The sequence below is a fragment of the Balaenoptera acutorostrata genome, chromosome 18 (assembly GCF_949987535.1).
Source record: "Balaenoptera acutorostrata chromosome 18, mBalAcu1.1, whole genome shotgun sequence".
In the NCBI taxonomy this organism is placed as follows: domain Eukaryota; kingdom Metazoa; phylum Chordata; class Mammalia; order Artiodactyla; family Balaenopteridae; genus Balaenoptera; species Balaenoptera acutorostrata.
The window spans coordinates 10,466,200-10,491,842 of NC_080081.1; the positions used below are offsets into that span (position 1 = coordinate 10,466,200).

Here is a 25,643-nt window from a genome sequence, read left to right on the forward strand (position 1 = left end):
GGCCTACTAGATAAACGATAAGTTCAATAGAAAATAAATGTACCCAAAATAAAATAACTGTTATATAGGTAATACGTGCACAATTATCTACATAACTGAACTTCTGGCTGACATATTTTATGAATCTAACTTTTTTCCAAGTTCTAAAGGGTAATGAGTTCAACAGTAATATAAGAGGAGGAGGATTCTAGGAAGATGACAGAATAGGAAACACCAAGAATCTCTCTCCCCACCCAGACAACAGTCACACTGGCAGAATCTGTCTGATAGAACTCTTGCGGAACCTTCAGAAGAAGGCTTGGGGGTAACTGTGCTAACCTGTGGTCCACTTCAGCTTTAGCACAGCAGCAGCTCCCCATCCCCCACCCCCGCCTCCTGGGCGCAACTGTGGGTGTGTTCACTGGAGCAGCCCGCACACAGCTCGTGGAAGCCAGGGTGGGCGGAAGAGAACCCTGTCCTCCAGATACTAAGGATCTGTGCTCCGACTGCTAACTGCTGCTTCTGATCACAGAGGTGCAGACGGAAAGGCAGGCAGCCAGCTACTGCACCTCCCTCGCTGCCGCAAGCCCCTCCTCCTCTGACTGGAGCGACTTCCAGGAGATTTAAGGGTCTAGTGCTTCCCTAACCGCTCCCCCCTTCATTTTTCTCCCCCCCCCCTTTCAGGAGCTAGGCCTTAAAGGCTAAGACATTCAAAAACAACTGCATATACAAGGAGAATTGGAAAGTGACTGCACATGCCCATGGAAGGTCTAGGAAAAGACCAGAGAACACCTTAAGTTTACACCTCAGGCTGATCATTGGCACGGAGGCAGCCTACGATAATCAGAGAAACAAAAATTATAAACAAAGACAATAACATAAACCACTAAACCCTGGGGAAGGAGGAGAATCTGATTTCCCAAGTTACCACATCATTGGATTGAAATGTCCAGTGTTCAACCAAAAAATCAGAAGTCATACAAATAAACAAGAAAGTATGGCCTACTCAAAGGAAAAAAAAAGAAAAATCAACAGAACATATCCCTGAAAAAGACCTAATGGCAGATATTTTAGACAAAGACTTTAAAACAACTATCTTAAAGATGCTAAAAGAACTAAAGGAAGATGTGGAGAAAGTCAAGAAAACAATGTGTAAACAAAATAAAAATATCAATAAAAAGACAGAAAACCTAAAAAGAAATGAAATTCTGGAGCTGAAAAGCACAATAATTGAAAGGAAAAACTCACTAGAGTAATTCAAAGGCAGATCTGAGCAGACAGAAGGAAAAAATCAGTCAACATGAAGACAGGACAACAGAATTATCAAGTCCGAAGAACAGAAAGAAAAAAGATCAAAGTAAAGTGAACAGAGCCTAAGGGTCCTGTGGCGATACCATCAAGTAGACCAACGTATACATCGTGAAACTCCTAGAAAGAGAAAGAGAAAGGGGCAAAGAGAATATTTGAAGAAATAATAACCAAAAACTTCCCAAATTTGATGATAGACATGAACATAAACATTCAAAAAGCTCAACAAACTCCAGATAAGATGAACTCAAAGACCCACACCAAGACACACAGTCAAACCTTCAAAAGCTGAAGACAGAATCTTGAACGAGACGAACAAATTTTCAAGTACAAATAAGATTATCAGCAGATTTCTCATCAGAAACTCTGCAGGCCAGAGGCAGTGGGCTGATATATTCAAAGTGCTAAAAGAAAAAAAACCGTCAACCAAGAATCCTAAATCCAGCAAAAACGTCTTTCAAAAGTGAGGCAGGGGCTTCCCTGGTGGCGCAGTGGTTGAGAATCTGCCTGCCAATGCAGGGGACACGGGTTCGAGCCCTGGTCTGGGAAGATCCCACATGCCACAGAGCAACTAGGACCATGAGCCACAACTACTGAGCCTGCGCGTCTGGAGCCTGTGCTCTGCAACAAGAGAGGGCGCGATAGTGAGAGGCCCGCGCACCACGATGAAGAGTGGCCCCCACTTGCTGCAACCAGAGAAAGCCCTCGCACAGAAACGAAGACCCAACACAGCAATCAATCAATCAATAAATAAGTGAGGCAGAAGTTAACACCTTCCCAGATAAACAAAAGCTGAAGGTGTTTGTGACAACTAGACCTGCCCTGCAAAAAATGCTAAAGGAAGTCCAGCAGGGTGGAATGAAAGGACACTAGACAGTAGTAAGAAACCACATGAAGAAATAAGTATCTCAGTAAAGACAAATACGTGGACAATCATAAAAGCTAGTATTATTATAACAATAGCTTGTAACTCCACTTTTTGTTCTCTATATGCTTTAAGGGTCTAATGCATTTTAAACATTATTAAAATGAAAGCTAGTGTCATCTTAACTTTGTTTTGTTTTCTACATAATTTAGAAGACTAATGCATTTAAAATAATTATTGGTTTATAGTTTTGGACATAGACTGTATAAAGGTGTAATTCTGTGATGTCAACACCTGCACCAAGGCAATCGCTGATCTTTTTTCTGTCTTTTATACTTCCATCCTTCCTAGAAATTACAAATAAATGAAACTGTACATTATATAGTTTTCTCTAACTGGTTTCTTTCTCTTAGCATGATTTTCTTTTTAGGTTTATGCATGTAGATGCACGTATCAGTACTGCATTTCTTTTTATTGCTAAATAGTATTCCACCAAATGGATATACCACATTTATTTTTCTACTCACCACTTGATGTACATTATTCTACCAGGTGTGTGGTGGTGTAGCACTGTGATTTTAGTTTGTATTTTTCTAATGATTAATGATGTTAAACATCTTTTCATGGACTTATTTGCCATTCACATAACTTCTTTGAAAAAGAGTCTATGCCAAATCTTCTATTTTTTTTAATTCGGTTGTTTGGCTCATTTTTGAGTTGTAAGAATTATTTATACATTATACATTCAAGTCCTTTATTGGACATGTATCTCTGAATACGTTCTGCCATTTGTTATACTGTTTTATAATATTCTTGACGGTGCTTTTAAGAGCACTTATTTTGCATATATTTTAAATTCACTATAATAGAAATTTTAAATGTGCTTCCAAAGACTAGTGAATAAAGAGAAGAAATAGTCACAACATAATATGAAATTTTAAAAAGTAAAATTCAAACGACATTTCCAATATGACTAATTATGTAGGGTATATACACTACAAGTATGGATATATATAAACATATACACTTGGAAAGGAATATATTAAAATGTTGAAAGTGGTTATTGCAGGATTACAGGAAATTTTTATTCTTTTATTTTTTAAAACTTCTTCAGATTCTTACCAATGTTAAGTCAGCACTCTCTGAAAATAACCTGAATACACTGCTTAAAGATCAAACCAGTTCATCATTAGCTATACTCAGGACTTCTGAAATAGTCAAGATCCAAGTAACACCTGAAGGTAAAGGAATAAAGATATGAATACTGTATTTACCAAAAAAATAATAACAATATTATTCATACAAGGTATGATTCTGGCTTTAAAGGAAAAGCTTAGATCTCTCCTACACACACATCACTCCAAAACAGCACTGTCCAACAAAGCTTGATGGAAATACAACAGCAATGATGGAAAGGTTCTTTCTGTTACCCGATACAGCAGCCACTGACCACAGTACAGTAATGGCTATGGAGCACTGCAAGTGTGGGTAGTGACTATACTGACACTGACATTGAAATGTGACTGAGAAACTGAGTTTTTAATTTAATTTTAATTCAAATAGGCACACATGGCTAGTGGCTTCCACATTGGGGAGCATGACTTTAGGGGGAAAACAAACAAACCAACCAGATTCCTGGCTCTACTGATCATTTTCCTCCTCCTTCCATTCATTCAGTAATTTACAGAAATTCAATATCCTCTCATCTCTCCCTAGACAGTCACCAAATTAACTTCAAAAAAAGACGGTACATTAAGCTTTTTGTACTTTCCCTTGAGGATAAGAACAAATGAAAAGTACTGGTTACTTGGGATTCATCCCAAGTTCACAAGAATGGTTCAACATATGCAAATCAATCAATGTGATACACCACATAAAAAAAAGACAAAAACCACGTGATCATCTCAATAGATACAGAAAAGGCATTTGACAAAATTCAACATCCATTCATGATAAAAACTCTTACCAAAATGGGTATAGATGGAACATATCCCAACATAATAAAAGCTATTTATGATAAACCCACAGCCAATATAGTACTCAACGGTGAAAAGCTTAAGGCCTTCCCACAAAAATCTGGAATAAGACAAGGATGCCCACTCTTGCCTCTTCTATTCAACATAGAATTGGAAGTCCTAGCCACAGCAATCAGACAAGAAAAAGAAATAAAACGTATCCGAATTGGAAGGGAAGAGGTAAAACTGTCCTTATATGCAGATGACATGATACTATTATATATATAGAAAACTCTAAAGACTCCACACAACAACTACTAGAACTGATAAACGAATTCAGCAAGGAAGCAGGATACAAGATAAACATACAGAAATCGGTTGCATTTCTTTACACTAACAATGAAATATCAGAAAGGGAATGTAAAAAAACACTATCTTATAAAAATCACACTCCCCAAAATAAAATGCTTAGGAATAAACCTGACCAAGGAGGTGAAAGACTTATACACTGAGAACTATAAAACATTAACAAAGTAAACTGAAGATGAATCAAAGAAATGGAAAGATATCCCATGACCTTGAATTGGAAGAATTAATATTGTTAAAATGGCCACACTACCCAAAGCAATCTACAGATTTAATGGGATCCCTATCAATTTACTCATGATATTTTTCACAGAACTAGAACAAATAATCCTAAAATTTATATGGAACCATAAAAGACCCAGAGAATTGCCAAAGCAATCCTGAAGAAAAAGAACAAAGCAGGAGGCATAACCCTCCCAGACTTCAGACACTACTGCAAAAGCTACAGTAATCAAAATGGTGTGGTATTGGCACAAAAACAGACATATGGATCAACAGAACAGAATAGAGAGCCCAGAAATAAACCCACACACCCACAGCCAATTAATCTTTGACAAAGGAGGCAAGAATATACAATGGAAAAAAGAAGAATCTTCAGCCAGTGGTGTCGGGAAAGTTGGACAGCCGCATGTAAATCAATGAAGTTAGAACACACCCTCACACCATACACAAAAATAAACTCAAAATGGCTTAAGGACTTAAACATAAGACATGACACCATAAAACTCCTAGAAGAGATCACAGGCAAAACATTCTCTGACATAAATCATAGCAATGTTTTCTTAGGTCAGTCTCCTAAGGCAATAGAAATAAAAACAGAAATAAAAAACGGGACCTAATCAAACTTACAAGCTTTTGCAAAGCAAAGGAAATCATAAACAAAACGAAAAGACAACCTACAGAATGGCAGAAGATGTTTGCAAACTATGAGACCGACAAGGGCTTAATTTCCAAAATATACAAACAGCTCATACAGCTTAACAACATCAACAACAAAAAAACAAACAACCCAATCGAAAAATGAGCAGAAGACCTAAATAGACATTTCTCCGAAGAAGAAATACAGACGGCCAGTAAGCACAGAAAAAGATGTTCAATGTCACTAACTGTTAGAGAAGTGCAAATCAAAACTACAATGAGGTACCACCTCACACCGGTCAGAATGGCCATCGTTAAAAAGTCTACAAATAACAAATAATGGAGAGGGTGTGGCGAAAAGGGAACCCTCCTACACTGTTGATGGGAATGTAAGTTGGTGCAGCCGTTATGGAAAACAGTATGGAGGTTCCACAGAAAACTAACAACAGAATTACCATATGATCCAGCAATCTCACTCCTGGGCATATATCCAGACGAAACTCTTATTCAAAAAGATACATGCTCCCTCCCCTATGTTCATAGCAGCACTATTCACAATAGCCGAGACATGAAAACAAGCTAAATGTCCACTGACAGATGAATGGATAGATGCAGATTTGCAGCAACTTGGATGCAACTAGAGATTATCACACTAAGTGAAGTAAGTCAGAAAAAGAAAGACAAATACCATATGATACCACTTATATGTGGAATTTAAAATATGACACAAATGAACCTACTTATGAGACAGAAACAGACTCATAAACATAAAGAACAGACTTGTGGTTGCCAAGGGGAGGGGGCTGGGGAGGGATGGAGTGGGAGGTTGGGGTGAGCAGGTGTAAGCTTTTATATACAGGATGGATAAACAACAAGGTCCTACTCTCTAGCACAGGAACTGTATTCAATATCCTATAATGGAAAAGAACATTTAAAAAAAGAATGTATATATATGTATAACTAAATCACTTTGCGGTACCGCAGAAATTATCACAACGTTGTACATCAACTATACTCCAATAAAAATTTTAAAAAAGAGAAGTACCGGTTACTCAGAGATTTTCTGAGTAAAACCACATTAGCCATGAATATATAGCCTGAGACCCATTTAGTTTTCCTTCTACCTAATTCTTCAGGAGTAACCTGAGTTTCTGATCTGTGCTCTTCAGAGCTGCTCGGTCACCTGCCATCTTTTTTCTAATCTTTATTCTTCCTCTTGAGGAAAAGTAAAAAGAAAGGAAAAGGACTTGACGTAACACAATTTTATCAACTGCCTCTCTAGCAAGTAATGGACTATACTTGCTAAGTAGGATTACTCTAGCAAGTGCACAGACATTCATAATAAATAATCCTGTCACTCAGAAGCATGAATGTCACAATGATTTTGTTTTTACTTGCCCTGGTATAAAGCATGTTTTCCCTTTTGCTTAGGTTATTAGGAAGCTAAAAAGGTACACTTAGGGCTCACACATAACTAACTCAACCTGTTGTTAATTCTTTCTTATAGCTTATAAACAAGTTTCTTACATACATATTTTTAACTGTTCAGGTTATTTCCTAAAGTTTAGTACTATAACACTTCTCAAAACATTTTTCCAGATTAACAGAGTAAGAAAACAAAAGTAATAAATACAAATTACTTGAACCGATTTCCTAAAAGGTTTCAGAGTACTTTCTCCAATAATGTCCAAACTTTTCTGCTCATTTATTCTGTTTTAAATGATCTCACATACCTTGAATTTTCATCTTCTTGAAAACGATGTGCTCTTAATTGGGATGCCACAAACAAGGATGAAGCTATTGCCAATAACTGGTTTCTCTCATTCTCTGTTAACTGGTGTCCTGAGTGAAATCAATCAGTCAGTCAATCAATCACACGCATAATGCTAACATCTGTGCTTCTATATTACAGAATTATTAGTCATTCAAACAAGTATTTTATCAAGCATCTCTTATGGAGCTAGTATTGTACCAGACACTGGGCTGTGCCAGAGGGAAAGGAGGGAGCAAGATGGTTCAAATAAAACAAAGACCCCTGCTCACTGGAAGTTTATAGTCTAATTTGGGAAACAAGATATTAAACAGATGCACAGAACAAAACAATTGCAAATAAGAAAACTACTCACAGAGATCTCTAGGAAAAACTTAGGGCTCCTCATATCTGCTCCTCCTTATCACTCCCCACCCCAAATTTTACTTCTAAGGAGAGAGAGGATAACATGAGGAAAAGGGGAGTGTTGCCGGTCAAGGACAGTGTGGCTCGGCCATGTTTTCTATTGTGAAGGACTAAAAGAAAATAAATACGTGATTCTCTTGCCTCTATACTTACAGTCAGGGTTTGAATCCCAGTCAATCAACCAAACAACCAATCTATTTCTCTCTCCCTCTTTAATTCATTCTTCTTACCATAATACAGCTGGACCTGGGGGCAGTGGTCTAGCCTGACAAGCCCGGGGAAGACTCCCTGGTCTGGCTGAGTGTGGTGCAGCGGGGAAATCTGCTCTATGTGCGTAATAATTCCTCAAGAAGCGTGTGAGTCAAGGCAGAACTGGATACTCCAGGGTCTGCCAGCTAACACATCCCCCTGAGTGCTCTGTAATCTCACCACAACTTCTAACACAATTTATTTACCACCATGCTATGTACAGATAATAGAGTTTATGAGATGGTACAGGATAGGCAATTTGAGTGCTGGATCATCAGCACTAAGACGCTACTTGTACAATTCAACAAAGAAAAAACGATCAGGTAGTTATTTAAATTTATCGGAAAGAAATGAAGTAATTTCAACACTATGTCTTAAAAAATTATTCAGAACAGAAATAAGACTAAAAATATGCACAACTAGAATATAAAGACTTTCCAGATCGGCAGCACAGTTTTCTACAGAGAGGCGTTCCATGAAAATGAAAGGTGTGGTGTTTCATGACACGGAAGGGAAGGGAAAGCCCCAGTAACCCATTCTGCGAGACAAACCTAGGAGCACCATAAACTGTAACACCAATGGGGGACGTCTCGCTGGTCTGGGAATTCAGTAACAGAACCCTCAATGGCCTAATAAACCACATTCCTATAGGCTTTGAAAAGTTCCTGATCATCCCCAACACTTAAGCAGTGATGTAAACATTCCATATGCTTCCATAATAAACTACCCTACATGAGGATTACAGAAATTTGGTCTCGGTCTTCTCAAAAACATACCATCTATACAAGAGTGGTTCTCAAAGTATGGCCTGGGGATTACTGGGAGTCCCCAAGAGCCCTTTGGGGGTTCTGCAAGGTCAAAACTATTTTCATAATAATGCTAAGGTTTATTTGCTTTTTTTTCCCTTTCATATTTTCAGGAGTATACTGTGAAGGTTCCCTGACCCAAGAGATATGATGTGTGATGACATCACTACTCTGATGTCAACATATAATGGATTTACTATTGTTACTCTGAAAATGAATTAATAATTATTTTTAAAGTTCCTAAATTTTAATTTACAATATAGCAAGTATATAACCACAAAAGCTCTTTGCGGTATAAAGAGGAGCAGTGCTTCTCAAACCTCACCGTGCATCAGAATCGCCTGGATTAAAGCACAGATTCCCGAGCTCTACCTGCAGAGAATGATGGGTAGTAAGTCTGAGGTGGGACCCAGTAACTTGCATTTCCAAGAAGCTCCAGAGTGCTGCTAAGCTACATTTCTACAGACCTCACTGTGAACAAAAGTGGTTTAGACTCATGTTTATCAAACTGTGAAATACAAACCACTTAGTAGTTCATGAAACCAGTTCAGTGGGTCAGACCAGCAAAACAAGTTATGAGAGCACTTTGCTCATACTGTTTTTCACGAGTGTGTGTATCCTAAGTCATGCTGTAATATATATTTACTACAGTGGTTCACAAAGTTGTCACTTCTCTAGACACATCTGCACAACATGTATTGTCAACAGAAAAAAAGGCAAAACATTGGAATCCTTTAAACTGTAAGATGCTAAATCCGTGTTTCATTTGTCTAACAAATTATTAGATGTACTGACTCAGACAATATTAAGGAGAATCCCAAATAAAATCGAACATCATCACATCTCACAGGCAAATTGATACAATGCATAGCAACTTTAACCCTTTTACTGATACTGGAACAGATTCTCAAATTTTACCAATGGCTAATTCTCAATAAATTTGTCTGATATAAGCATGCTAAAGACTTCTTGTCTTCTACAATTGAACTAAATTTGTTTCTACAATTTTTTAAAGAATCTCAGGTAATTGTAATAGGGAAGTACTGCAAATATCGTCTACTCTGTATCCTCCATGCAGTGTGGGTGTCTCTTCTACTGCAATGTTGGACAGATCGCTATATATGACCTACAGAACCCCTACAATATAGGAAAATGAAAAGTTCTTACAAGGATTTCTAAATCATTAGCCAGTCACTTCTCATACTGAGTTAGACTGTTTCTTTGTGATTTCCACCCATCGATCTGACTTTTCTAACCTAAAGTAACACTGAATAATTCTATTCCCTCCTACACTTGTACATCACCAATCTAGACTGCAGTTACACATCCTGAAACTCGTTAAATAAAAGAACTATTATATCCGGACCACTCCTGGAGTACTCTGGCCATGTCAGAAGAGGGGTATTCAGGTCCAAAAAGGCAATGCATCAGAGATTCTATCATAACCAAGGATATCTTATCCTTTATATTGTACTTTTTATATGCAGAGGCTTTGCAGTATGTTTTAATATATAGAAGCCAATTTTCCTCTTTACTTTTCATAATCTCCTTGGCTGTTCTTGGAAATCTATGATTACATATAAGCTTTTAAATCGCTTATGTAGTAAGCCTTGTGAATCTAACTGGAATTATACAAAATCTGTATATTAATCTGGGAAAGACTGGCACTCATATATATTGAGTCCCCCAAAAAAATAACTGATTTTTCCCCCATGTTTTCAGATTGTGTTTCTTGTTCCTTGACAAAATTTTATAGTTGTCTCCATATAGGTTCTATGTCTTTCCTATTAAATTTTCTCTACAGTCTTACAAGATATTACAGTTAATAAGAAAAGGTTTGGTTTTCTCCATTTTCATATCAAGCTAGCTCTCACACACAAAAGAAGAGTCACTGACTTGGCATACTGTTCTTGTTGCATTCAGCCACCTTGCCAAATTTGCTTATTAAGTCTAGAAGTTTTTAGTAGGATCTTCTGGGTTTTCTAGGAATATAATCATATCTAGAAAAAAAAAAAGACTTTGTCTCTTCTTTTAAAAATATTTATACCAACTACTTCCTTTTTTTCCTTTTTTATCCTCTAAAACAATATTTAATAATGGTAATTTTATAGTAGACCTCATTTTGTTCCTGATTTTAAGGGAAATGATTTTAGCATTTCATCATGCAAAATGAAGCTTTTTATTAGTTTTAAGTAGCCTTTTAATCAAATTTAATCAGTTTACTTTTTGTTTTATTAGAAATGGGTTATTAGAAAAGAGTTTCATTAGAAATGGCTACTGAATTTTTATCAAATACCTTTCTAACATCTATTTTTTTTATAAGCCATCAGGAGTTTTGATTTTATTTTAACTGCAATGGATACCCATTAACAGAGGTGGGTTTTTTTTTTAAACTTTGAGGTATAATTTGCATATAATAAATGCATCCATTTTAAGTGTACAGTTCAGTGAATTTTGACAAATGTATATGCCCACATAAACACCACAATCTACACAGAATTTTCCATCACCCTAAAATGTTCCCTTGCACCTCTCCCCAGTCAACATCCCTGTCTCTGCTTTCCCTCTGAGGCCCCAGGTTACTAGATTCTTTTCTAGTTTCATAAAAATGGAGAAACATTTCATAATGTTTCTGGGATTCATCCATGCTGTTGAATGACTCAGTAGTCTGTTCCATGTTAATGCTGAGTAGTACTCCCCAGCATGGGTATACCGCCATTTGTTTAGCCATTCACTCACTGAGGGCTTCCAAAGTAAGGGAGAGGGTTTGATTTGGTTCTAAAAGTTAACCTTAGCTGCTGAATGAAGAATAAATTGGAATGTGCAATGGCAGCAGTAAGGAAGCCAATGAAGAGGCTCTTCTGAGTCCAGGCAGAAGTACAGCAGCCCAGGCTAGCTTGGTGTTGAGTCAGTCACTCTTACATTCAATTTCTGCTCTAGGAGAATAAGCTGAGGCGAGCGCACTTCATTTATGTTTCTGAGCAGGTTCTCACCTGTAAAACGCTGCAGAGCTGCTAGGAGGGGAGCTGAGAATGCACGCTGCCTGCTAACTCACTGGAATGTAAGTCCCGTGAGGGCAGCAAGTTCTTTTGCTGACTGATAAATCCTAAGCATCTAGGAGTTTGGGACCTAAATGAGTGTATTTAAATTCTTCCTGTCCTTTTGTCAAACGTGAATGTAAACTAAGAGAGCTGTACAATTCGACACCTGTTTTTCACCTCTCTGCCAACCCTGGTTGGGAAGATTCACAGGCATGACTCTGGGCGTCTGTAGGAGGCAGAAGAGGTTGAGAACCTCCAGCCTTGCACATACAACAGATGCAGCCAAAAGCGCTCTCGCAGCTGAGGTCTTCAACAGGTGAAGGTCTAAGGTTTCTCAAACCCACCTCTTGACCTTGAGAGCATTAAAGCTTAAAACCCCTTCCGCAATGTCAGCGAGTCAGGGAGCAGGGGATCTCTGGTGAAGACATGGCTGGAAAAAGGTGCGTCTCTTGGTTTTAGAAAGCCTTTGGCTTTTTTAAAATAATTTCACCTCTAGAGCTTAGACTACTGCCTTTGATGTAGTGGGTTCAGCAAATATTTGCAACTGAAAGGAGAAAAACTTCTTCCTCACAATTAACGCTCACCTTCTTAACCTTTCGGGGGGATAATTTCAAACAAAGCCCAAAGCCCTCAACGACGTCTATGGTCTCCACTCCAGTGGTCACTGGAGGTCAACCCCCTGGGGCAGCACCTCTGTGACGTGCCTCTGTAAACCTCATGCTATTACCCACCCTCACTTGCATGACCCAGTTTCTAAGAGGCCAGGTCTGTGTTCTCCTAGGTGGTTTTAGTCCTATTGTCTATTTTTAATACTCATTTGGTGGTTCCTTTTAAAGCTAGTGTAGTATGAAACATTTTTGATAGGTGTCCTGATACTGATCCGTGCATGCTCTCTCTTTGTGGGATGCAGCTTTGCTGACCATTGGCTTCACGGGTAGGGTAATCTGGTGGGATCATTTTGTTGGGGGAATCTTTGGGTAATCTCTCTAAGGGCTGCTTAGATTCCTCAGAGAAAGATAGTCTACTATTGTGCCTGTGCGTGTCTGCCTGCCAGCACTCTGGGAACCAAGTGGAGAACAGGGCTGGGAGCAGCAGGTGTCACCACATTATGTCCATATTCACTTGATCCTCTGCCAACTCTGCCTGGTGTCGCTCAGTACAAAGACTGTTTTGTTCTCTACAGGGAAGAACCTCCAAGCTTTTGCCAGGGTGGAGGAGACAGTGTCACCCTGCTTTGAAGAATGAAGGAGGTGATATGGAGAAAATCTTCTAGAGATTTTAGACCAATATTCCCTCCTTTGGGAGTTTTCCAAGTTACTGGAACTAATAATTACTGAGACTTCTGAAGGGTTCCACAGTGACAAAGAGCTACTTCTCAGTTTTTCATATTGTCAGCTTAGGATTCAACATTTTTAGGTTGCTAAGTCAGTTAAGAATCACCCTTCAGCTTTACATTTTCTAAAATCATCTCTCTTTTTTCCTTGCGGGCTTGTGTCTTTAAAAAACTCAATTTAGGGGGTTTTGGGATGAGGAAAAAGGTGTATATTTAAGCTATCATCTTAACCACAAATTGGTTAAAGTATTTTCTTCAGTAATTTCCTCAAAATGGGTATATGTGATGGTACATCTCTGAACTTTTATTTTAAAATCTCTCTTTTCACATTGACACATGAGGGATATCTTAGTTGGGTATAGTACTCTTGGAACAAGTTCTTTCCTATGGAACAGATACTCAGTTTAAGGTTCTCTAATCTCCAGTTTATAGAGCCTGAAGATGATTTCATTCTACATTCTTTGCATGTAACTTTTTTCTCCCTAGAAGCTTTAAAAAGTTTTTTGTTCTTGATATGCCTAGAATAGTTACTCTTTTTCATTAATCCTGTCTGAAACTCAGTGAGTCTTTCCAACAACATCTCAAGTCTTTCTTAAGAACAGTGGAAAAAAAAAAAAAACCACCCTTATTATTTATTTTAAAATTAACCTTTCCTTGTCGATTTTATTTCACGCAACTCTTACTATTTACACATACAATCTCTTGGCACTTCTCTCTACATCTCTCATCATTTCGCACATTTCATTCTCTCTACCTTTCTGCTACATATTTTGAGATACTTCTTCCATGTATTTTTTTGGGGTCACTATAATTTTGTTCTTAGCAGTCCTTTCACTTTGCTGAAATGTTTCATTTCTAAAACTCACAGTTTTTTGTACTCCTCTAATTTAATACCTTTAAGTGTTCTCACAATTTTTCAGTCAGTGCAGTCATCTGCCTCCCATACCTGCAGGTCTAAAACTGAGTACTTCCTGTCTTCAGGGATTCTTCTAGGTCTCCCTCCCTAGATAGGTAATCTTCTTCCTTTGTATGCAAATGACTCTGTTTGCTCCCAATAGTCAGGTCAAAGTATAGGAAGTGGTTTGCTGGTAAATGTTTAATAACCAACTGGGGTGTGAAGGAAGAAGTGCGACAGTGTGCAGCATTTGCCAATTTCCTTACTGTAAGTACTTTCTCCAAGGCTGATTTCAAACCACCAACATCACATCAAAGAAGATGGATTAGGAAGAGATACACACAGTGGCTCTCCTGAGGCAGTATGACAACCCCTGCACCTACGGAAGAGAGTCCTTGGAGAGGTGTTTCAATAGTCTACACTACCTCATCCTTGAAGCCATCCTTGATTCCCCAAATTGCAACTAGTTTCTTTTTTCTCCGCTCCAAGACACTTTGCTTATATCTTCTTCACCTTAGCACTTCTTTTATTCTGTCCTGTAGTGTAGTTAGTTCTTTACATGTTTATTTCCCTAATGATATAACCACTTTAAGGACAGGGAAAATATATTATTTCTCTTTGATTTTCTTCTAGAGAAGAAATTATTTGTTGAATGATTTTAATGACTGAATTTTTAAAGGCAACACTTCAGTCACATATTTACCACTTTTAAAGGTACAGAAATACTTGACTAAATTCAAAGGGAAAAAATAAAGAGAAGTGTAATTAATAGTAGACTTCTTGTGCTAAATCAAAGTTGTCTAAACATTCTGCAACGAAGAGAAAGATAATTCTAATGATTTCTTTTGATGGGGCTGGTGGTTCAAGTGTAGCAAGGCAGCAGAGAAGTAAGTCCAAAATGTCCATTCTAGGCTAACTGAAATTATACTTCTTAAAATATCTTCTTCTTCAATTTTCCCTTTATTTCAAAATCAAAATATCTACTTCTCCATTTTCCATTTATTTTTCAGAATCAAAGGAAAACACCTTTTCAACATCAGCATCTAATAAGTTGACATGAAGAACAAATTCTTGTGTATTCTATTTTTAAATTTTAGACACAATCGTTTCAAAGTTCAGTCTAAGAGACTTTAGTAACACTGTCCTAGTCTACAAATAAACTTGGGATAATATACATATATAATAAAAGAGTTTAATGCAGTCATAAAAACAGGCACTTGCCTATGAATAGTGTCTAGGATAGCTGGACAGATGGGAAGCAGATGGGTAATCCCAAAGGGGCAAAATGACTCAGCCTCAAACATATGGATAAGATCCTGGATTAACTTCAGTTGCCACTTCCTGCTGTCTCTTTCAGGCACATATATCAAACAATCAAAGATGATACAGTTTAATATATCTAAGACCTGCTCTGGGGAAAAATCGGGAAGGAGAAATACAGTAATCTGAAGAAGAAGAACAAGAGGTAGTAGCCATTCAGAGAAGAAAGAACTGACATGAAAATAATATGAAGGAATAAAATAAACAGTAGACATTAAGAATGGCAAATATAGGTGTGTACTTTTAAACTGTCATATCGTACATATTGAACAGACAATATGACACATACAGCATACTCTGAAAACTTCTGTGGTTTATGAATTTGAATCCTAGCACAACTGAATGAGTACTGAAACAGAAGTTGAAACCACTAAGTTAAACACTAAGTTTAATTTCTGGCTTTATTATATTACTGGTCACTTAGCCTTATCAGTCTTTCTGGGCTTTGGTTTCCTCACATGTAAAATGAAGGATGAGATTAAAAATTGCTAAAGGCCTTCTAACAACTTATAACAATTTAAAAATTGTTATGCATAAGAAACAGAATTATGGTGTCTGTGCTGATAATTGCCTGCCAAAAAAGAAATGTTAATACATTAAGTTTATTACAGCAAACTGCAATATTCGGTTTTAAGAAAATGTCTGAGTTCTCTTGAGAATTTGGAACATTTTCAATTGCTGCTAAATGTATAGCACATAGTACCCAACTCCAATTAGAAATTTTAAATGCTCCATTTTCTTTTCCATGGTAATGGGATATAATACCAAATATGTATAAACACATGTATAAATGTGTGTATGTATATATAAATACCCATGCACACATACAATATGTGTGTTCTAAAGGTTCCCTTAAGTTTTGACCTGTTGTCTCCTTCTGCCTACTGTTTCATGTAAGCCAGGCAGACACAAAAGCACATGGAAATCTGAGGCCACTTCACAATGACAATAACTTTTAATTAAAACTTTGGAAAGGACAAGAAGCTGAAATGTTAGGATCAAAATAAAACCAATTTGTAATCTGGACACATGTACAGTTAAGTAAAAATAGTCAAGGTAATACCTTCTCACCCATACTATGAACAAGATTCTTTTCCCTTACTAAAAACCACTGAATTGTACACTTTTAATTGTATGGTATGTGACTCATATCTCAGTAAAGCCATGATAAAAATAAAAAGAATCATCTAAATCAAAAAAAAAAAGATTCTTTTCCTTAATTCAACAAATATTTATTTAATGTCTGTTTTAGTTGCTAGTGATACAATAAAAAGCAATAACATTAAGTGGTTCCTGGCTTCATGAAACCAACAGATATTAATGAAATAATCACACAAGAACAAAAGTGCAATCATGTTAAGGTTGTAATTTATATTTTTAAAAATTCAAAAGTTCAGGAAAAAGAACCTGATGATTCATTAGTCTCTGTTGTAAGTTTGTAAATAAAAATAAAACACATTCTTTATTTTTCTTGGTACTAATGATAAAGCCCTGTAACACTAAAGTTGTGAAAGAACAATCAAATCAGTAATCTCCAGTTATTCTTATGAAAACTCTGTATTATAAATTCTGATGTAATAAGTTGCTTTGTAAATGTATTCAATGAAGCTGACCTGAATCTATATACGGCCCCTAAAATGAAGGAGTCGTTTTATATACTAAAACACTTTAAATGGATATAAAGAACACTTAAAATTTGTGAGAGAAGACCTAATCTTCATATGTCCCCAAGTTCATTAGAAACATATGTAGAGCCTTTCACGTGAGTAACATTTCTCGTAAGTCTCATGTTAAGTCCTGTCAGTGTCTTAATACCACGTTAACCATGTATTCAATGCTCACTCAAGGGTTTTCTCTGTCTCTCACTTAATGAGCCATTTTTCTACTACCTGGAAACACTCACTGATAACTTTGCAGTGCTAAGTTTCACAGTCCACTCACTAATTTATTCAAAACTCATGTTTCAGAATAAAGCCATCATCTTCTTAGACATCCCCATTTTCATTAATAGGAATAGCACCTAGTAGTCTGAAATTTTCCGTGCTAATTTTCATAAAGATACAGTTTTAATATTAAAGAAGAGTTCCTGTATATACTCCTATCAGCGAGGAATACAAACCTGTACTGACTTTCAGAAACACAACATTCCACATACTAGCTGAATTTCTCACTCAACAAAATTACAGATTATTACACATTCATGAGTCACTCATGAATACTCAAAATCATGAATGTCTATAGTCTAGGATACTCTAAGTATATCAATAAATCAAGTACAATATAGGCCCAAGGCCCTAATTTCAGAATAAAGTATATACTGTGATAAAGTATAAAAAATAATAACTTTAATACACTAAAATACTTCAATATATACAAACCTTTAAAGCCATCAGGATACACATCAGAAAGAAATTTAGTGTTGATGTCTCCTTTCACAAAGCGTGAGTTGATTATCACCTCTCGAAGTAATGCAATATTATGTGTAACACCTAAAAATAAAATGATAACAGGCTGAATTAAAAACAATGAGTCTGTTAAAAATCTAATTCCTATTATCTGGAGAAATTTATCATCAGTGTCCTATGGCCTAGCAAAAAACCATGCAAGATTACTTACCTCCTTGATTTCAACTGACAACAAAAAATGTCTGAACTTGAGGCAGCAATAAAACTCTGAATGCAAATTTAAGAAATTCAATGGAGAAATCAATGTCTTTTCAATAAATGTTAGAACTACTAGATACACATTTGGGAAAAACAGAAAATGAACCTCAACCCTAACTCACAGCATACATAAAAATTGACTCAAATTGGGTCACAAACCTAAAACTATAAGACTTATAGAAGGAAATCAGGAGAAAAATCTGTTACCTTGAGGTAGGGAACAGATTCTTAGATAGTACAAAACCCATGAACCATGAAAAGAATATCAACAAATTATACTCCATCAAAATTTAACAGTCTGCTCTTCAAAGGATGTAGTAAAGAAAATGAAATGGCAAGCCACAGAGAAAATATTCACAACACATATCTCAAATAAAGAACTTGTACCTGGTATATATAAAGAATGCTAACAATATAATAATAAGATGACAAGCAAACCAGGTGAAAAAAGATAGGCAAAAGATCTAAGGAGACATTTCACAAAATATATAGAAATGGCCAGTAAGCACAGGAGAAGATGTTCAACATCACTGTCAAAGAAATACAATGAGATATACCCAAACACCAATTTAAGTGGTTAAAGGTTAAAAGACAGATAATACTAAGTGTCAGCGAGAATGTGAAACAAGTGGAACTGTCACCACCTGTGTGGGTGACAGGGAATAAATTGGTACATTTTACAGTTTACTTCCACTTTGGACTGCCTGGCAGTTTCTTTAAAAGTTAAACATATACTCACCATATGATTCAGACAATTCACTCCTAAGTATTTACCCAAGTTAAAATAAAAGCATATGCCTATACAAACACTTACACACACAGGTTAACAGCTTTATGTGCAAAGTCAAAAACTGGAAACAATCTAAATGTCCATCAACAGTGAATGGATTAACAAAATGTGGTTTGTCCATATAATGGAAATCTACTCAGCAATAAAAGGAAGTGAGTCCCCCAATACACACAACAAGGATGAATCTCAAAATATTATGCTGAATTAAAGAAGCAAGACCAGAAGCAATGCATACTGAATGCAACCTACAGAAAGCGGATCATGTGGTTGCATTAGGACAGGGTTGGAGAGAGGGTGGAGAGGCAAAGGCCATGAGGAAACTTTGGGAGATGACAAAAATGGTCAGTATTTTGATTGTGGTGATGGTTTCACAGGTGTATACATACATATGTCAAAACTCATCAAATTGAATACTTTAAATATGAGAAGTTTATTATATGTCAAGTATACTTCAAAATAAGTACAGAAGGAGAAGGAGGGCTGGGGCGGGGGGCGGGGGGCGGTGGGACGGGAGGGGAGGAGGGAAAGGGAGAGGACAAAGAGGACGAGAAGAAGAAAAAAGCCTGTGATCAAGTAGGAAAAACTGAGCCTAGTACACAATGACTATTCCAAAGTAAAGTTTAAATAAGTAACTACCACAAGAGGGATATGAATGGTATGAGGAGGATTCTGTGATATAGAAAGACTTTATGAAGGAAGTAGATTACAAAGATATTAAATAGGAGTAAAAGGTAAAGCGAAGAGGCATCTCAAAACCAGGGAAAGCAGGAATTAGAGTAGGTGTCCACTGGAAGGGTGACTGGAGCATAAGAGAGCTGAAGTTGAAGTAAACAGAGAGGTTTGCCAATTCCTTCCAATTCTTTAACCCACTCTTGCATAGTTCTAATTTGTACCACTATACTTCGTAACAAACCTAGAAAGCCTGATTCTGTTCTTGTTTGTTCTTGATCTGATTCAAGTCTTATAGAATCCTCACTTATACAAGAATGATTACAAAGTAAGCAAAGAATCACTCAGGTTCAAGCACCTGATCTACCTCTCACCTTGAGTAAGCTATTTAAACTCCCGAAGTTTTAGTTTCCTCATTTGTGAAATGGTGATAATAATAGTCTAGTTAGTATGATTGTCATGAGGTACAAATGAAATAATGTTTAACACAATGCCAAGCACTCAAATAGGTGCATTACTATTACTGTGCTCATTATTATCCTTTTATATGAGAATAAATATAGAGCAGAAGACAACATGTAATAAACAAACATCAGACAGAAGCTGTACAGCATCCTAAGCCTCAGCACTGACCTACCTACCTAACCTCTAGTTAATATTCTGTAAGAATGCAGTTCCACAAATTTAAGCTTATCGCTATTTCCATCTGGAGGGGGTATCCATCCTATAAGGCAAGGAAGGATCAGCGAACTATGGCTTGCGGGTCAAATCGTAAATAAGGTTTTATTGAAACCCAGCAGTGTTTATATACGGTTGTCTTCATGCTAAACAGTAGAGCCCAGTAGTTGCAACAGAGACCATGTGACCCACAAAGTCTAAGATATTTATTCTCTGGCCCTTTACCAAAAGTTTGCCCACATCTGCTGCGAAGTTTTAACAACGTTGATGGTCTGAGCAGATTCTCTCTCTCTCTCAACATTTTCTCCACACCTACTACTCATGCAGGAGTTAGATATCACAGGAAGGAACAAGAAAGCAAACAGTATGGTACATGCTTTGGGGGAACTTTCAGTAACCAGTTATAGAACATTACAAGGCAAAAGGAGACAAAAATAAGAAAATTGTGATCCAGAGAGACTGAATCATTCATCTAATGTTTAGTACAATATAAGTTACAACAGTAATATATGTAAAAAAAAAATTTTTTAAACAGAAGTGTATTGTGAGAGACTGCAGGTTTCCTCTAAAATTTGCTTTTTATTTTTTCCACAATAGAATCTTAGCTGAACAAAAGACCACCCAGACGCAGACTCCATTTCCCCATCTATCTTATAGCTAGACATGGCAAACCAATTCCTGGACAAGAGACTACAGTTAGGGCTTCCCTGGTGGCGCAGTGGTTGAGAATCTGCCTGCTAATGCAGGGGACACGGGTTCGAGCCCTGGTCTGGGAAGATCCCACATGCCGCGGAGCAACTAGGCCCGTGCGCCACAACTACTGAGCCTGCGCGTCTGGAGCCTGTGCTCCGCAACAAGAGAGGCCGCGACAGTGAGGCCTGCGCATCGCGATGAAGAGTGGCCCCCACTTGCTGCAACTAGAGAAAGCCCTCGCACAGAAACGAAGACCCAACAGAGCCATAAACAAATAAATAAATAATTCGATTTAAAAAAAAAAAAAAAAGAGAGAGAGACTACAGTTAAAGTGATGTATCCGACTCCAGCCTCATTTACATGAAGAAAAGAACTGCCAGAACTTCCTTTCCTTCCCTTTTCCTAAGGGCTTCCTGATACAGCAGGAACTCAGCTTTGGCAATGCGGATGAAGAGGAGCAACAGGGTCAGTGTGCGGATGAGCAGAGGGGGGAAGAGACAGATGTGTGTGTATCTCCTGAAATGACCACAGGAAACTAACTTGCCCCATCAGCACAGACCAGCCAGACTGTTAAGGGAGAAGTGAATAAATTTCTATCTTATTTATACCACTGGATTTAAGAATCTTTGTTACAGCAGGTTACCCTGTACCCTAATGTGTACATATGGGGGAGAAGGTCATACTTTTTGATATGACTTCCTATCTCTGAGCCAACAAATGTTAACAACTTAATACAGCCTTCCAGGCATTTTTCTATGCATCCCTTTGTACTAGACCATACCAGCAACCATATGGAAAATTCTTAGCATCTCTCTTCCTGACTCAGAAGACATTACGTGTCTAAAATTTTATAAAATCCTATTTTCAATCTATTCAAACTACTTCAAAACATTTAGAGAAAGTTCCAAAATTCAAATTTTAATGCTATTCCTTTAGCTACACAAATATTCCATGGGAGAAGTTATCCTAGACAATGATCTAATAACTATCTTTCCCAGCCCAGGAGAAACGCATAGTTATCTCAACCTCGCATTGTGGATAACAACTTGGCCCAAATTCAATAACTAACGTTTTGAAGGACTTCTGTAATTATGTACATTTCTATGAGGAATTACTGAAAGGTATAAAAACTTCTGATTGCATCAATATATCTAACAAATCATTGCAAAAAGTTGACATTTACCTATATTATAGGTGATATTTTGATAGACAAAAATGAAGAGCAATTAATTAAAAGCAAAGTGTTAGGATGCTTAGAAAGACAAACTAGGTAGGCAAGAATTTAAATAGAATATTCCTTGAAAAGAGTTCAGGCTATAAAAGGGAAATGAATCCCTCTGTCATATGTTTTACAAACAGACAAAACTAAACCACTTTAGAAGAAGAAAAGAGTTACAACTGGCCAGAGAGATTTATATGCATAGTAAATGACAGATGTGGTGTTCCAAGAAGAGGAAATTATTTGTGACCTACACAAACTTTCCTGGCTGGGAAAGAAAACAGAGAAAGATGCAGAAGGACACAAAGATGGGTAATATTAGGGAGGAACTTAAAGTATCTAAGACCTTTCATTGTGGTAAAAAGTAAGTGGATACCACCAGGTATTTCTAAGAAGAGGATTGAACGAAGGACACCATGGCCAAAGCGTATGAGCAAAGAGAACGGTGCACCGGAAAAGTCAAACAGGGGCATTCAGGGTCTGACAGCCATGCAAAGATTTCACTTTACCTTGAGAGCACCCAGAGTGGTTGAAATAGGGTAGACATGACTAGATCTGTGCACTCCAGGAATCTCTGGCTGCTATTGCAAAAGGGATTGGGAAGAGTCAAGACCGAAGATGGGAAAAAGCAAGCTGACAATTACAGGAGACATGTTGAAAAATGGTCAGGCCTCAGACCACAGCTAGGGAGCGGACAACACAGAAGGAGAAAAGCAGCCAGAGTTGAAAGATATTTGGGAGGCAGACAGGGCTTGGTGATTCAGTGGACGTAAGGATGGGGGAGGTGAGTCAAGGGCCAACACCCAAACTTCTGGCTCCGCAACATCATAGAAGATGGTATTTACAGAAAAGGAATAGGTTGAAAGGAAAAAACCTGATGCATCTTTTGCAAGTTAAATTAGAGATGCCTGTGAGATGAGACTGATAATGTCTAAATCATTAGAGTGCAGACTAGCATGCAGATTAGAATGTGTACACATCAGAACAGAGAGGTCATGGAGGTGGGCAATCACATGAAAGAGTCCAGAACAGAATGTGAAACACAGAAATGCAAGACAAATCCAGCAATGTGTGAATTATCTGCATATAGTAACTGAAGTTTTGGAAAACATAAGATCCTAAAGGAGGGACTGGACAGGATGAATGTTAGAAGATCAAGGTGCTGCTATAATTTTATTTCCAAAATACAATGTTCTTATGTACAAATTAACGATTCAGAATGTTTCAATTTATAAGCTTTTTTGCGTAAACAGTAAATAACTTAGAAAGACGACACTCTAACCCTCAGGATTTCTGTCCTTTCTTCCTCCAGTTAAATAAAAATAATACTGTTCACTTTACATGCACCATATTCTGTATTTAAACTCTACTGGCTTTCCTGTTACAGCCTAACGCTGGTATCAACTGCCTTGCTCTCTGTGTGGCCAATGCCAGAATAGTTGGCGTCGGACTCTGTCTTCAGTAAAATACAACATAACTTTCAGAAATAGTTAATGATAATTTGAACAAAAATAAGATTATTTTCTGATGCCAGTGATCAATTCATGACCATGACATCCAAAAAATTTAAATGCATGCAGTTTTACAGGATAAATGATGTTCTACTTTAATTCCATATTCAAAGTTGAAAAAGAGGTGATTTTAGAAAATGTAACTCAAAAGAATCATAAGCAAATATTAATTTACATTTTGGACATCAAAGAACAGAGATGCTCAAGCACACAAACGAAGCATGGACTTTTAAAAATCTTTCTACTTCAATAGTAAATACAGCATGAAAATACAGACTTTTACCTTGCTAAATAGTGTTTCAGGAATAAAATTAATACACAAGAGCATTTTCCCTTTAACATTCTCTGAGTAAAATATTACATATTACTATGCAATATTATATATTACTAGTCATTATCTAGTATTCTTTCCTAAGGACCGTAAGGTAAAACAATGGCTAATGGCAGACAACCAAAATCTAGATCCCTCAACTGACTGCTCCAAAAACTACTGTAAATTAATTAATTCTAAAGCCAAATAAGGGAATAATCAAAAATTATTTTATATCTAAAAGCTCAAAAGACCAATGATAAAAAGCACTGAACTGTTAAAAGATATCCTACATATCTGAAAGTTACCATTTTGTATTCAGTTTACTTTCCATGTTTCAGTTAAGACAACGCTATTATATAAATTGATCTTGTTCAAACAACAAGCGGATAGTAGAGGTACTCTCAGGCTTAGTTTGTAACTTTTACGATATTATTAATCACATACTCATAAAAATTATGACTCTGAGATTTGGACTGGGAATTGAGGATGACCTCTGCCAAAGTTCATGAGGTCCCATCTGTATGGGAAATCACGACCAGGCCACAGAAGAGAGGACCCCTAGGAGCAGCTTTCTCCTGACTACCTGCTGGTTCCAAAACACTGGCCAGACATTAGCTGCACACACTGCCAGGATCAAACAGAGGCCAAAAGCCACTGCGTATTTCATGGGGACTCAGAAATTAACTTTAACCAAATTACATTTTTGCTCTAAAGAATCTTTATCTTAACAAAAGCTCACAATCAGCTCGGGAAAAACGAAAAAATCATTTGAACAACTAAACAGTTATCAAACTAAACAGTAAACTGTCCACTTTCTGTTCTTCATAAAACAACTTTTTAACCCCTCTATCCTTTAGAATTAGTCAGATGAATGATATTTAAGTACAAATCACAAATGCTTCTCTGTTTTTATTCCTTGAATGTTAGCTTTGGGAGGAGGGGAGCACGTGGCTCCTCTTCACTTATTTTTTAAAACTTTTCATTTTGGAGTATTTTCAGAATTATAGAAAATTCACAAAAATAGTACAAAGAGTTACTGTATGTCCTTTACCCAGATTCTCCAAATGTTAATATCTGACCACATTTCTTTGCTTTGTCATTGTCTCTTTCTCTCTCTTTTTATGTATACACACACACAATTTTTTTTCTTAAACATTTGAGGGTAAGTTGCAGATAAGATGCACTTTACCTCTAAATACTTCAGTGTACATTTCCTAAAACCAAGCTGAGTCTCTTCTGTAATCACAGTACAATGACCAGATCAAAACATTAACACTGATAGTAGTATCATTATCTAGTCTACAGACCTTATTCAAATTTCACCAGTTGTCCTATTTATGACCTTTACTACAAAAGAAAAACTTTTTTTCTGGTCCAGGAACTAATCCAGGATCACACGTTGCATTTAGTTGTCATGTGTCCTTAGTTTCCTTTGATGTAGATAAGTTGATCCATTTTTTTGTTTTTTGATCCTGACATTTTGAAGAGTACAACCCATTTATATTGTACACTTTCTTTCAGTTTGGTTTGTCTGTTTCCTCATGATTATATTCATGTTACACATTTTTTGGCAAGAATATCACAGAAAGAATGTGTACTCTTCAGTGCATCATATCAAGAGGTGCATGATATTGATTTGTCCCATTACCAGTGATATTAATTTTAATCATTTGGGTAGGTTGCTAGGTTTCTCCATTTTAAAGGTACTATTTGTCCCATTGTAATTAATTAGTTATCACCTGAGGCGATATTATGAAACTAAGCAAATACCTGTCTCTCATCATAACTTTCATCCACTAATTTTAGCATCAATCATTGATGATTCTTACCCAAACAATTTGGTGTTTGCCAAGTACTGATTTTTCTACACTTGTTAGTTTAAAATCTACTGTAAGGAAGAGCTGTGAGCTCCACCCTCATGTATCTTTCTTACGTATTTGTATCAGTATAAATTAT

General features: G+C 36.9%; 1 protein-coding gene across 3 annotated transcripts in view; it reads right to left on the bottom strand.

The window, feature by feature from the left end:
* The window catches only part of PCCA (propionyl-CoA carboxylase subunit alpha), a 367,760-nt gene that overhangs the window by 153,670 nt on the left and 188,447 nt on the right, over positions 1 to 25,643 (bottom strand). For all 3 annotated transcript variants that reach the window (XM_057532677.1, XM_057532678.1, XM_007196809.3), the window contains exons 17-18: positions 17,530 to 17,640; positions 7,065 to 7,173 (exon numbers count right to left, since the gene is read on the bottom strand). In XM_057532677.1, the coding sequence (XP_057388660.1) occupies positions 7,065 to 7,173; positions 17,530 to 17,640 (220 nt within the window). The remainder of the gene's footprint in view (positions 1 to 7,064; positions 7,174 to 17,529; positions 17,641 to 25,643) is intronic.